This window comes from Mobula birostris, chromosome 14, assembly GCF_030028105.1.
Source record: "Mobula birostris isolate sMobBir1 chromosome 14, sMobBir1.hap1, whole genome shotgun sequence".
Taxonomy (NCBI): Eukaryota; Metazoa; Chordata; class Chondrichthyes; order Myliobatiformes; family Myliobatidae; genus Mobula; species Mobula birostris.
Genome location: NC_092383.1, coordinates 35182203 through 35195919, shown reverse-complemented (window position 1 = coordinate 35195919; position 13717 = coordinate 35182203). Strand labels below are relative to the sequence as shown.

At 41.3% G+C, this 13717-nt stretch overlaps 1 protein-coding gene across 2 annotated transcripts in view; it reads right to left on the bottom strand.

Annotated features, from left to right (window-relative positions):
• The window catches only part of stard5 (StAR related lipid transfer domain containing 5), a 31312-nt gene extending 21795 nt beyond the window's left edge, over positions 1–9517 (bottom strand). Inside the window, exons 1-3 of one of the 2 annotated variants that reach the window (XM_072278353.1) lie at positions 9042–9517; positions 2420–2469; positions 449–581 (exon numbers count right to left, since the gene is read on the bottom strand). In XM_072278353.1, coding sequence (XP_072134454.1) covers positions 449–581; positions 2420–2469; positions 9042–9131 — 273 coding nt within the window. In that variant the 5' untranslated portion in view covers positions 9132–9517. The remainder of the gene's footprint in view (positions 1–448; positions 582–2419; positions 2470–9041) is intronic. The other variant, XM_072278352.1, reaches the window with a different exon arrangement.
• Between the last annotated feature and the right edge of the window lie 4200 nt (positions 9518–13717).

The window sequence follows — 13717 nt, the reverse complement described above, 5'->3', positions numbered from 1 at the left end:
GGAAACCCCTGCTCCGGTGTGTGAGTAGTTGAATCTAGATGAAGTTGATGAAAATCACAGGGAGGAAAAGTTAAGTAAAAAAAAAGAGCTCAATGTGGGATTGATAGTTGCACAGACTTGGTGGGCTGAAGGATCCATTTCTGTGCTGTATCTCTCTCCAAAATTTCTTCAATGACAGGGTGGCACCATCTTGAGATAGCACAGACTTCAAATTTCAGATGTAGTAAACCTAGACACATGGCTGTCATAAACTTATATCAAGGTACAACACTTCATAGGTTTCAAAGTAAATTTATTATCAAAGTACAAATATGCCACCCTGAGACTGATTTTCTTATGGTCATATTCAATACCATCTAAGTGTGCAATTATTGCCAAACAACTACCTAGGGTGACTAAACCACAAATTCTTCTTGCAAATTAGATCAATTATGGCCAATTAACTTACATTATCAATAGTCTCAATCAGCTCAAACAGTTTCACATTTTTGTCCCACTTCACCCTTAGTCCGTCAGGCACTGGTTTCAGACATTCCCAAACTTCATGTGGTGCAGCATTAATTGTCCCTTCACCTTTGTACCTGAGTCAAAGACCACAACAACAAAAGGAAAAGGTAATTATAATAACTGTGGGCTATTTTTAAGAACATTGAAAATAAGTAGAATTTCAAATTGATGAAATATTTTAGTGCAGAAAATAAAGATGATTTTTGCAGTTAAGAATAAAGTCTATTTCTGATCCAGAGTTCTACTCTGCCTGACCTGTGCTACCACATATTTTTAGTTCTAGGATTTATGATGGTCAAATATGAAAATAATAATGGGTTGTAACTGCATGCTGCTTTACACAGCAGTGAATACGGAGACAACAGTTTCTCCAGGGCACCCAACACATCCAGTTTAAAATACTCATCTATTGCATATAAAATCCCTACAAAATGCCAATCTCAGTCTCTCCATTGGACTCCTACTTCATCACTGGCAATTATGCTTCCAGCCACCAAGATTCCAACACCCAAAGATTTCATTCTTATTCTCCTCAGTCTCTCCATCCCCCTCTTCCATTAATGTCAATGAAAGGTACAAAATTGTTACCTCTGTCCTGAGTGGCTCATCAAATGGTTCAGCCATCAAGGACAAGAATGAGAAGAACAGTTATGATTCATAGTACACAAGGCATAAAGGGCTGAATGGCCTAAGCATGCTTTCTATTACTCCATGTTCTTATAGTACCCTCCTTAAAGCCCACCTTTTATGTCCCACAAATTTTTCACAAACTCTTCTTTGGCTTAAAGCCTTGTTTCTTTTTCCATGGTAAGAATCATGCAAATTAATACATTTAATTGGCAATCTCACTCCTAGCAGGTTTCTTTTCAGGCTCTGACATTGGTACAGCTAGAACATTAATCTTACTCAATTCAAAGATTTGCAAACAGACAACCCTGAGTGATTAGATAAATACTTCAAAAATCACACATGTGGGAACTAGCCAAATAAATTGAAAAAATACATGGTAGAATACTAGTCTTTATATATAGGCTACGGGTTGAGAAAACATCAAAGGACAGGTGTGATATGTAGAGTACTGTTGAAAACTCAGAATATGCTTCCTGATCAACTCAATAGATCATGTAAACAGGACAAGTTTTTCTCCTGAACCTCAACTCCATTTCCCTTAACAATTTGCTCTCTAGAAAACTGTGATTGAGGTGACTCAGTCCTTTCCCTGATGTGAAATGCTGCTTTGTGGCTTCTTAAAGAATAAATTCATGGGATATAGACAGCACTGGCAAAGCTGGCAGTGTCCACCCCAGATTAACCCTCCAGCCTGTATCTGGAGATAATTAAGGAATCAAATACACAGGTGGAGCAACACACATGGAATGCTGGAGGAACTCAGCAGACCAGGCAGCATCTGTGGAGAGGAATAACAGTCAACGTCTTGGGCAGATACCCATCATTGAGAACTCAACTAGGTGGGTTTGGTTCAAACAATCTAGATCTGTTCAGGATGCCATGACTCCTCTGCTGAAGGACATCAGTGAACTATGTGGGTTTTGTTTTAAAATGACAAGCCAGAAGTTCAGTTCCCATTGCAGATATCAGCTTTTTCCACCCCATCAATTCCAGATTTAAGTATTTCATGTCAAGATTCTGACCAAGAGTCAAAGCCTCTGGAAATCCAATATCCTGCGACCTTGGTAAACTTAGCACAACAGGAGTTTCTGTACATATCTAATACCCTTCTGACTTCTGAATGCAGAAAGAATTACGCTGCACTAATTAATTCTATGCTTAACATTCACATATGATCTGCAACTATATCAGCTGATATTGTAGGAAGACAAGGCACAATTCATATAAGCAGAACTACTCTCAAGAGGACAACTTCTTTAAACATACGTATCTCCATACTCACAAGTTTCCAGAATATTCTGATGATGGTCTCCAGGATACACAAACATCACCCTACCAAAGAGAAACAAATTTCAAAAATTGTATTTTGTACAAAAAATATCAAAACACAAGTAAACATATGTATTCTTTTTAATCACGGCACTGAGAAGAAATAAAATGTTATTTTAGGCTCAAAATAACGAGGCTAAATAATGGAAGTGATTTATCCCATTAACACAAAATCTGCCGTCATGTTAGTGCTTTCTCATTTGCTTTTGGAAAGATTTTCAAAGTTGCCGTAGGTTCAGGACAGCAGCAGTCATTGATTTGATGTGACAACAAGTGCTAGAAATGGATATGGGTAAATTCTACACCTATTTTCAAAAGAGTAGCTAAATTTTGACTAGAGAAGTCCAAATTAAAAACCAATCATTTAACTTCTAACTTCCTATTTTTTTGTTTCTCTTTTGTTCTGCTCAAAAAAAAGTTCAAAGCATCAAACTGACTGTTTGAATCTTTAAGCCAACTACTTTTGTTACTCTGATTTAAAATGTAAGTAATAGCAAAGGAACTTCTTTTTGTCCCAAAGGAAGCCCAAATATATCCAAAGCAACAAATCAGAAAGGTATGCACAACCTTCATTCACATTTCAGGAAGCCCTTAAACGTCTGACCAAGCTCTCTCCTGAAAGCCTCAGCCTTGTGTCAAATTTTGTTTCTTAAATGTTGTAGCAAATTGGAGGAGAAGATGGCGACACGATGCAGCACGCAGTGGTCACTCTGGTGAATGACATCTGTAATCTGTCAAGTAGGGTGCCGTGCACAATCCTGATTTGACGGAGACAGACATGAGAGTATGGAGGAACATCTGAGAAACTTCTGAAATTCCTGCTTCGCTGCCGCTGCTACTGTGTGATCCAGAATCTCCGGAGAAGGCCCTGAGTCCTCGGCTTTGCTTGTTGCTCGGCAGCCGGGGCGGGGGTCGAAGCGCTCGGCAGAGATGGTGCTCAGTACCAGAGGCTCGAAGTTTTCGGACGGACTCAGAGTCGGCTGTGGTTGGGTGCTTCCAATGCATCGGCAGTTGTCGGCGCTTGGGGGTTCATGGCAGGGAGAGTTTCTCCCTTCTACTGTCTGCTATCGGGACTATCGGGAGTCAATCAGAACTTTGAGACTTTTTTTTACCGTGACCATGGTCTGCTCTTTATCAAATTATGGTATTGCTTTGCACTGCTGTAACTATACGTTATAATTATGTGGTCTTGTCAGTGTTAGTCTTTGGTTTGTCCTGTTTTTTTTATGATATCACTCTGGAGGAACATTGTATCATTTCTTAATGCATGCATTTCTAAATGACAATAAACGGGGACTTCTAAAAAAAAAATTGAATTAGGACATGTAACTAATACAGCTTTCTAAAGGAGTTTTTGGGCTACATTAGGATTAAGTAGTTAATGGATAAAGGTTCAGCACACCTGGTATTTATTTAGAGTGAACACAAGTTATAAAAACAAACTAAAGAATGCACAACGAAGAACAAAAGAAACAGCAGCAGGAATGGACCACTCAGTCCTTCCGACTTGTTCTACAATTCAACAAGAATTACTTTCCCTATTTTTTTCCACTAATCCCTAATACCCATGAATCTATCAGCCAGAGACGTCCAGGGAAAAAATCTCCAGGTGGAAAGATTTTCTTCTTAGTTCCATCCAAATTAGTTCATTCATTTACTTGGAAAATGACCTCAAGCTCCAGACTCCTAGTATGTAAAAAAAACAGAGTACTTGACAGAAAACGTTTCAATCTAGTCATCATTTCTCATTGTTTTAAACTCTGGACAACAGGGGCCCAACCTAGCCTACTAAGTTTCTCCTCGCCTGACACATTTATTATCCTAGTAACCATTCTGGTTAATCTTTATTGCACTACCTTGATTGTAAGTATACCCTCCTTTGGGTAAGGCAATCAGTACTCCAGGAATAATCTCACAAAGTAGACATATCGACTCTTATATTCAAATTCTCCTACAATGAAGTCCAAGGTGCCATTTTCTTTTCAAACTGCTCTATGCTTGATTTTAATGACTGAGCCAAGTGTCCCTTTGGACATCAACATTTCCTCATCTTCTACCATTTAAAAAGAAAAACTCACTTTTTTTGCATCATCATTACTCCAATTTACATTTAGTTTCATATTCTCAGTTAACCTTCCTTCAGCCAAATCACTGATACAAAGTGAATGACTGGAGCCCAAGCACCAATTCCTAGGTGCTTCAACCTGGCATGATTCATTCATTCCTAATCATTGAATGAATGAGTTTCTTGATATCACTTCCTTTACTTCAGATTCCACCATTTTTACAACTATTGACAATAGCTAACAGTCTGGTAATTCTGTTTTCTCTCTCCTTTTCAGAGATAATGGGGTCAAATTTGCATCCCTCTGACTATTTTCCATATGGAGACAATTTTATAACCATATAACCATTTTGGAAGATCATAGCAACAGTGGAAGTTCTGGTTATAGCCAGCTGAACCAAAACATGTTGATGCGTGTCAACAGGTCCTACCTAGAATTTTCAGGTTCATTAGAGAGTAATTTTGTTTCACTAACACTTGTTTTACCTCATCATTTGCACTTGGATTCTTGGTTCTCCAATACTGATCTGTTTTCTTTTTGAAATACAAATTTCTCTGCAATTTCCTCCAACCCTCCCATTGTAAATTCAGCCATCTTCTGTAAGGGACCCATATTAGTCTTTTCCCTTTTACTTATCATTGGAAGCACCTACAGTCTTTATGTTTGTCTGATATGTTCTCATTTTCTTTTTTCCGTTTATCAATGTTTTACTCAACCCCTGCTGAATTCAGTTATATTCTCATCCCCCAGGCTTACTGCTTTTTCTGACAGTTTGATAACTTTTTCTCTTAGATTTAATACTATCCTTAAAATTTTCCCCTAATCCATGAATGGACCACTTTCTCTCTTGTACCTTAAATACTATTTTTGTAAGCTATGTATTATTTCATGTTGAAATGTAAATGCTGACTGTCTTACATTTCAATGTGGTTTCCAATTGTGCTGTAGCTAACCTACCCTTCACGTTTTACCCAAATTAAATTGAAAACTCTGGTTTCAAAGTAAAGCAATGTAAAATTCTGTCATATTATGGTGACCCTTTCATTGAGACTCCTTTACAACATTACAAATTAATCCCTTCTTTTTCTACAGTCTAACTTGTTCCATTGTTGGTTCTTCAACATACTGATCTAGAAATCTATCTTGTATACATTTTGGAAATTCAACCTCTATATTGGACAATACACACAAAATGTTGGAGGAACTCAGCAGACCAGGCAGCATCTATGGAAAAAAATACAGTCGATGTTTTGGCGGGACTGGAGAAAGAAATCTCGAAAGATGGGGGGAGGGGAGAGAGAAACACCAGGCGATAGATGAAACTCGGAGGGGAAGAGATGAAGCAAAGGGCTAGGAAGTTGATTGGTGAAAGAGACAGAAGGCCATGGAAGAAAGAAGAAGGGGGGGGGGTTGCACCAGAGGGAGGCAATGGGCAGGTAAGGAGATAAAATGAGAGAGGGACAAGGGGATGGGAAATGGTGAAAGGGGAGGGGGGGTGGAGGCATTACTGGAGGTTTGAGAGATCGATGTTCATGCCATCAGGTTGGAGGCTACCCAAACAGAATACAAGGTATTGTTCCTCCAACCTAAGTGTGGCCTTACCCCGACAGTGGAGGAGGCCATGGATGGTCATATTGGAATAGGAATGGGAAATGGAATTAAAATGGGTGGCCACTGGGAGATTCCACTTGTTCTACGTCAGTGGAATATTGGGCGAATCAGTGCTAATTCAAAGTAGAGTTATTATCAAAGTATGCATGCAGTATACAACCCTGAGTTTTGTATTCCCCAGAGACAGGCATAAAACAAAGAAAACCATGGAACCCGTACACAGAAAAACATCAACTCCCTCCCACGCACGAGGAAAATCGTGCAAACTGAATAAAAAAGTGAAAAACACTGAATGTAAAACACAAAATTGAAAGAATCCATATTCAGTTCAGCTCAGTGTTCGTTATTTGCAGGCCACTCTGATCAAAATCGGCCAAAATAGCAACAAAAAAAAAAGCAGCAACCAGAAACACATTATAACGTGAATTACCAGGTCTAATCCACAATAAATCAAGTACAGTAGAAATACAGATCAAAGTCCCCCATAATATAGATATCAAATCCCGTTATTCATCCGACACTTAGGCCCAAACCAATCAATTCTAATTCATCATGGTATGTACCTTATCGTCTGCCTGCACTGTGCTTTTTCTGTAAATTTAACACATTACTCTGCATTCTGTTATTGCTTTTACCTTGCACTACCTCATTGGACTGATGCGATGAATGACCTGTATGGCTGGCTTGCAAAACAGTCCCCCCCACCCACCCCCCCGCCCGTTGCACCTCTGTACAAATGACAATAATAATCCAATTTATCTGCCTAAGCAATTTGATTTCTAACGATGAATATTATCCCTTCCCATTTGCTTGTCCTTCCTGAATGCTGACTATCCTGGAACACGTAGTTCCCAGCTTTGGATACTCTGTAGCCTCATTTCTGTAACAGCAATTAGATCATAGTTGTTAATGACTATTTCTGTGATAACTCTGCCACCTTGTTGCAGAGAAAGTAATGGTTACAGATGTCAGAATTATTCAATTGATGAATTTCTCAAGAGGCTGGGTGTTAAAAAAAGCTCATCCTATATTTGAAGAGTCACACAGACCTGGCACACTTAATACTGGTTTTGTGGTACTTCGAACAGATAACAGAAATACGGATTGTTGAATGTAATCTTAATACATGAAGAAAATCTTTTAATTATTTCTTACTTTTTATTTAATAATTTTCCAAAGGAAAAAACACTATAGATTTCACATGAAAATGCAAGCAAGCACACCGTAATCAGTGGCAGTTTAAAATCTGATTCCGCTCTATAGTATAATTTCCAAATGGATCACACAATGACTAGAATGATAGGAATTCTGTCGAGCCCTCAATCTCAATGCAGACCGATGTCAAGTGTCACACCAATGTATTCCTCCAAATTGTTCACTACAGTACTGGACTTTACCATCAACAGGGTTACTGATGGAGTGCAGCCAATTTATGGGACAGATAAGAATATCCAGCTTTAGTGATTCCCTCCAATACCTAGCCCACCTTCCAACTTTAGTCATTGAGCTGCACTTTGCTGATGACACTTGCTTATTTGGAGGTTAAGCTCCAAATCATCAACAACCTGTCTTCTGAAGAAAACAGGAGAACAGACTTTATGTTGAACATTTGCAAATCAACAAACACTGTGCAGCAGCATCATCAGAGGATAAAGAGGTGGAAATTGTTGACAACTTCCCATATTTCAGGAAACACTTCTCAATGAAAGCAGACATTACTCTTCACCTTCAGTGTGCCAGCAAACTTTAGCTGTCTAAGGAAGAGTATTATAAGATTAGAGCTCAAACCTGGCACAGAGCTCATGAGCTACCAAGCAGTAGTGCTAGCCATCTTACTTCACTCCCCATTCCTTCTCTACCCTTCCAAGGGACTGTACTGGAAAATGCTCCAAATCCACCAGTAAGATAAGCAAACTAGGGGAATCTCCCAGCAAGTAAGCTAGAGGAATCTCCTCTTGTATTCTGCTGGCTTTGATGTTGGTGCCCAACACCAGACTACTGAAATAGGCACCATATTTCGAGCTGACGTGGCAAGAGATGATCAGCTGGATAGAGAAAACAATTCAAAGTTGTTTTCAAACTCTTTGTGAGAAAAGGTAACATTTTCATTGTTGGAATCCCTAGCCCATGACTGCAGCATTCAGGATGGCAATGAAAATCTCAAGTCCCCTCACAGGGAGCTTTCACTGCTGCTCATAGCAGCATAGTGGGCAAGCACATTCTACCTCATCTCTGGGGGCGTGTATGGGTCACATATTCGCTCAACAGGCATATCTAAGGTCCAGACCGGAGTGAAGGCTAGTCAGTCTGGATCCTGAGGGACTGCCTAAGTAGCAGTAGTGACATATCACATCAGGGCAAAGGTTAGAGAGAGAGAGAGAGAGAAAGAAAGTGAAAAAGAAACTCTGGACGAGAGAGAGACTCAAACAGGCAAAACTATGTGATACTAAAATTACATTATACAGACACAATCTATTTCTTATTTTGGGTTATTTTCTTTCCTCCACAACATCCAATATTACAATAAACAAGGCAGGATTCACCATCTACAACTTCACAAAAGATGCAGTCAAAACCACTGCTGCTTAAGTGAAACACTTCGTCAAAAGGAAGAGCTTTCTCTCAACAAGGTGACCGGTATTTGCACTTGAAAAGGACGCATCCATTCAAACAACGACATTAGGGCACTTAAACACATTTTCTGATTTAAACAAAATGTTAGAATCTCAATAGTTTCTATTTTGATTTCCAATACTACAAACTAGGCTTCAAAACAAAATCAATTACACAGGAGCTACTCACAACATCATTTGAAAAGCTACAATCGCAAAACCAAGCAATTTCTGACGTTTGAGTCCAGCAGAAGCACTGGCTCTCTCCCGTCCCCTCACTACTCACCGTCCTCCTGCAAAACCTCCAGCCGCTGTCATCCCTGCTGTAACCCAGCAGCTTCTCAGCCACCGAGTCCGCCACCGTTCTGTAATTCATACTGCATCGACGCCTGAGAGGAGGTGGGGCTAGTGGTTAAGCCGGTTCACCTGGCCCAGAGCCGAGACTTGCCCCACAGACCGTCGAAAGCCTCACCGCCCGGTGACCGGCGTCTGCCGCGCTTTCCCATCCCCGCACTGCCGGCGCTGGCCGGCACCGCGCTGCACTCTGGGAGTTGACGTTCCCTGTTCACTTCCGTCAGCGCCTTCCTGCGAGAGCTCAAAGCAGAAGGACTACAACTCCCGGCAGGTAGCGCGGCAGAACGCACGCCTCCTCCCCGGGATCGGGAAACGAGGCGGCCGGTGATCGGGCAATGAGTTGCGAGAGCGAGTGGCACACGGTTTCGCAATGAAGCTGCAGGGTGTGAGCGATGCAGAGGCGTTCCCTTCTGATGAGCGAATACCTACCCTGCTTTTGTCTCAGTCAGGGAATTCCTCCCCAGTTAAGCATGAATGCTTCCTTGTTGCTCAATCCCCGAGGCAGCAACGATGGTGCCACTTATTCTCACCCAGTTAGCTGCCTCGCATGAAAGTGTCAACACTCTCCTGATTGTCATATTTTTTTTGTTATTCATAGTCATAGTCATAGAAAGGAATTCTTTTGGTGGTGCGGTTACTTAGAGCTGGTTGATTCATTTTGCGCCAAAAATACGCCATCAATAATGCTTCATACAGTTGAAGAATGTTTAAAGGGCTTCCAGTTTTCTGAGAGTTAATACGCGCACGTACCCTAACAGCGACTAAAAGGTGACCGAACAGAGAAATGTCTGCAATTTTTGGCTTGTTGGTGCACTCTCCTGTGTCATTGCGTTTTCAGCTTCAATTCCTGGTACGGAGGCAGGCACAACTGCATAATCTAAATCAACGTTCTCAGTACAATAGTGAGGGAATGCTGCATAGCCAGGGATTCTGTTCTTCAGAATAGATGAACAAAGACCGTGCCCGGTCTGTTTTAAAACATAACAAAGAAGAACTGATGTTTTCCTTGTGTGATGGATGATATCTTTTCACTTAGGCAACGTTTAAAAAACTTGTCTTTTTGCACTTGGCTTTGTGGAAACTTGCTTTGTGCCAATTGACTGCCAAGTTTCCATGGGATGACAGTGACCTTAAATTAGGTATAATTAAGTATTTCAACTGCACCTTTGTTCCATAAGCAAAAAAGGATTTAACAGCATTCAAGGTCTTACAGAACCATCAAAAAAGATTGAAACACCTCCAGTTTAAATTCCATTCGGAATATTCTGGAGGAGCAAGAACCAAGAACTGAAGGATCTTTCCTCCTAAAATGTGGAGGCTGAGGGAGCACCTAATAGAGGACTTTAACCTCATTAAATCTGGCAAGGGAAATACAGGAAAGGATCCAGGATTCGGTCAGTTCCTGGAGAGTATAATTTCCTTTTCTGTCTGCCTATCCAAGAATGTGGATCCAAGAATGACTTGCCAGCTTTTGGTCTAAACCCTTCCTTCACCTCCATATACTGTTAGCTGCCCTCTATGTTTCAGTCCAGATGAAGGGTCTTGACTTGAAGCTGGCAGTCCATTTTCCTCCACAGATGCCACCTAGCCCGTTGACTTACTCCAACGCTTTGTGATGCTTGGGAATCCCTAGCTCAAGACAACTGAAAGTGAAGAAACAGCATGCTAAATGGAATTGAGTACATCCGTCAGGAGCACACTGCTTACCCGCTGCCCTGTCAGACACCTCCTGTCCCATCAGTGGAAGAGTGTGTGGTTCCCACATTGTTTTATCAGCCAAGAGACAGCTCCCACAACTTAGATGGAAGCATGTTATCCTAATCTGAAGAGACTGCCCAAGAAGAAAGCAGACCAGACCTATATAGCAAAATAAGAGCAAAGTGCTCAAAATCCTTTTTAATAAAGGCCAACATATCATTTCTGTCCCTAGTTACCTACATACTAACTTCCAACTGATTCAGATACAAGGTCCCTTTAAATAGCTGTGTGGCTTCACACAGCTATTCTATTTTGTCCTCTTCCACTTCCCCCTCCTTCTCATTTTGGCTTCTTCCCCCTCCTTTCCAGTCACGATGAAGGGTCTCAGCCTGAAACGTCAAGTGCTCATCCCGTTCTGTAGATGCTGCCTGTCCTGCTGAGTTCCTCCAGATGAGTTATTCTCCATTCCAGCAGCTGTACAATCTCTTGCGTTTATCCCTTTGAAAAGCAACACCTTTCAATCTCACATCATTTATAAATAATCTACTTTTCTATTTTTTTAACAAAGTGGATACCTCGCATTTTTTTCCACATACTTTTCTATCTTCCATGTCTTCACCCATTCATTTAGCTAGTTCATCTGTCCTGATGCCTTTCTGCATCTTTCTTACAATTTGCACTATGACCACGCTCTGCATCACTGGCAGACTTGGGTAGACTACATTAAGTTCTGTCATCCAAATCATTGGTACAGATTGTGAATGGCTGGTGCCACTACCCCTGAATCGCTCCTCTTGTAACAACCTTCAAACTTCCAAATGACCATTTAATCTTATTCAGTTATCTCTCCATAACAAATCCTCAATCCATGCCAGTATGTTGGCCCCAATTCCACATGGTCTAAGCTTAATAACCCTTGAGCAGCACTATATCAGGTGCTTTAGACGTACAAATATCTTACATATTCTGGTTTCTCTTATTTATTCCAGTAGTTCAATAGTTCTGTTTAATATCAGAGAATGTTTACAATATACAACCTGAAATTCTTGCTCTTTGCAGACATCCATGAAAACAGAAGGGTACCCTAAAGAATGAGTGGCAGTAAAATCATTACAACCCCAAAGATCCCCTACTCCCCCCTCCCACGCACAAGCAGCGGCAAAGTGCCTCCCCCACCCGTCAGCAAGAACCATCAGCACCCACCACCCAACAAGCAAGCATAGCAAAGCACCCAAAAAAGACCATGATCTGCAGTACACCAAAAACTAGTCGTTCACCTGACAATTCGACATGCCACTATTGACTAACCCCTACTGACATCAATGGATCTGGGGTTGAGAGGGTAAACAGCTTCAAGTTCCTCAGCATCCACATCACCGAGGACCTCACGTGGTCTGTACACACCAGCTGTGTGGTGAAAAAGGCACAACAGCACCTCTTTCACCTCAGACAGTTGAGGAAGTTTGGTATGGGACCCCAAATCCTAAGAAGTTTCTACAGGGGCACAATTGAGAACATCCTGACTGGCTGTGTCACTGGCCTGGTATGGGAACTGTACTTCCCTCAATCGCAGGACTCTGCAGAGAGTGGTGCGGACAGCTCAGCACATCTGTAGATGTGAACTTCCCGTGATTCAGGACATTTACAAAGACAGGTGTGTAAAAAGGGCCCATAGGATCATTGGGGATCCAAACTATCCCAACTACAATCTTTTCCAGCTGCTACCATCCGGGAAGCAGTACCACAGCATAAAAGCCAGGACCAACAGGCTCTGGAACAGCTTCTTCCACCAGGTCATCAGACTGATGAACTCACGCTGATTTGAGTGTACTCTGTATTACATTGACTGTTCTATTTATTATAAATTATGATAAATTACTATGATTGTACATGTCACATTTAGATGGAGACGTAACATAAAGATTTTTACTCCTCATGTATGTGAAGGATGTAAGAAAAAAAGTCAATTCAGTTCAATTCACTTTAAAAAGAGGCAGAGACATGTCACACAGCGAGGGGGGAGACTAACAAGACAACAAAAAAACAACTTGCTGATTGCGATATTAAAGTCTGCCATGTTACTTTTTTTCCCCTGAATTTTCCGAGTCGAGAATCAGCAGCAAACTCTCCCCACCATCAAGAGAGAGAGAGAGGGAGGGAGCAGCCGATCCACTGTTCGAGACATTCCATTTTCTCCCGCAACACTTCACTCGGCAACCCCAGCATAAAATTGGCCCATCCTCAGGGCCATAGAGCCTCAGCACCCCGAAGGTGCATTTGTCTTCTAGGCCATGTTCTTGGGATATTGAGAAAAGGCCGGTTGGTGAGTCCCGGGAGCGAGAGCCTTCACTGCAAAGGACCACAGTTTGAGTGCAGTTGTAGGTCAAGGACTTCGGCAGAACCCCATCCACCTTGAACAGGATGAAAAAAAGACACGAAAGGGAAAGGTAGAAATTAAGTTGTTTCTGCAGATGAGTTCAAAGAAGCTGCACTCTAGCTACTTAGGTATAGCTATGAAAAACTTTAACAAATTTTTCTTCCCATTATTCTGTGCTGACTTTTCCCAATCCTCACAATTTAAATGCCCTGTTACCACTTCATAAATATGGATTATTTATTTATTTTCAATTTTTTGAGATAGACCACGGAGTAGGCCCCTCTGGCCCTTTGAGCCATGCCACCCAGCAAACCTCTGATTTAACCCTAGGGTAATCACGGAACAATTTACCATGACTAATTAACCTACCAACCAGTATGCCTTTGGACAGGGGGAGGAAACCAGAGCACCCAGAGGAAACTCATGAGGTCACATTTGCTCTCTCCCAATCTGTTGTAACCATTCTGGAAAATATGAAATTTTAGAAGATGACAAACAGTACATCCATTGTCTCCATAGCAACCTCTTTTAGA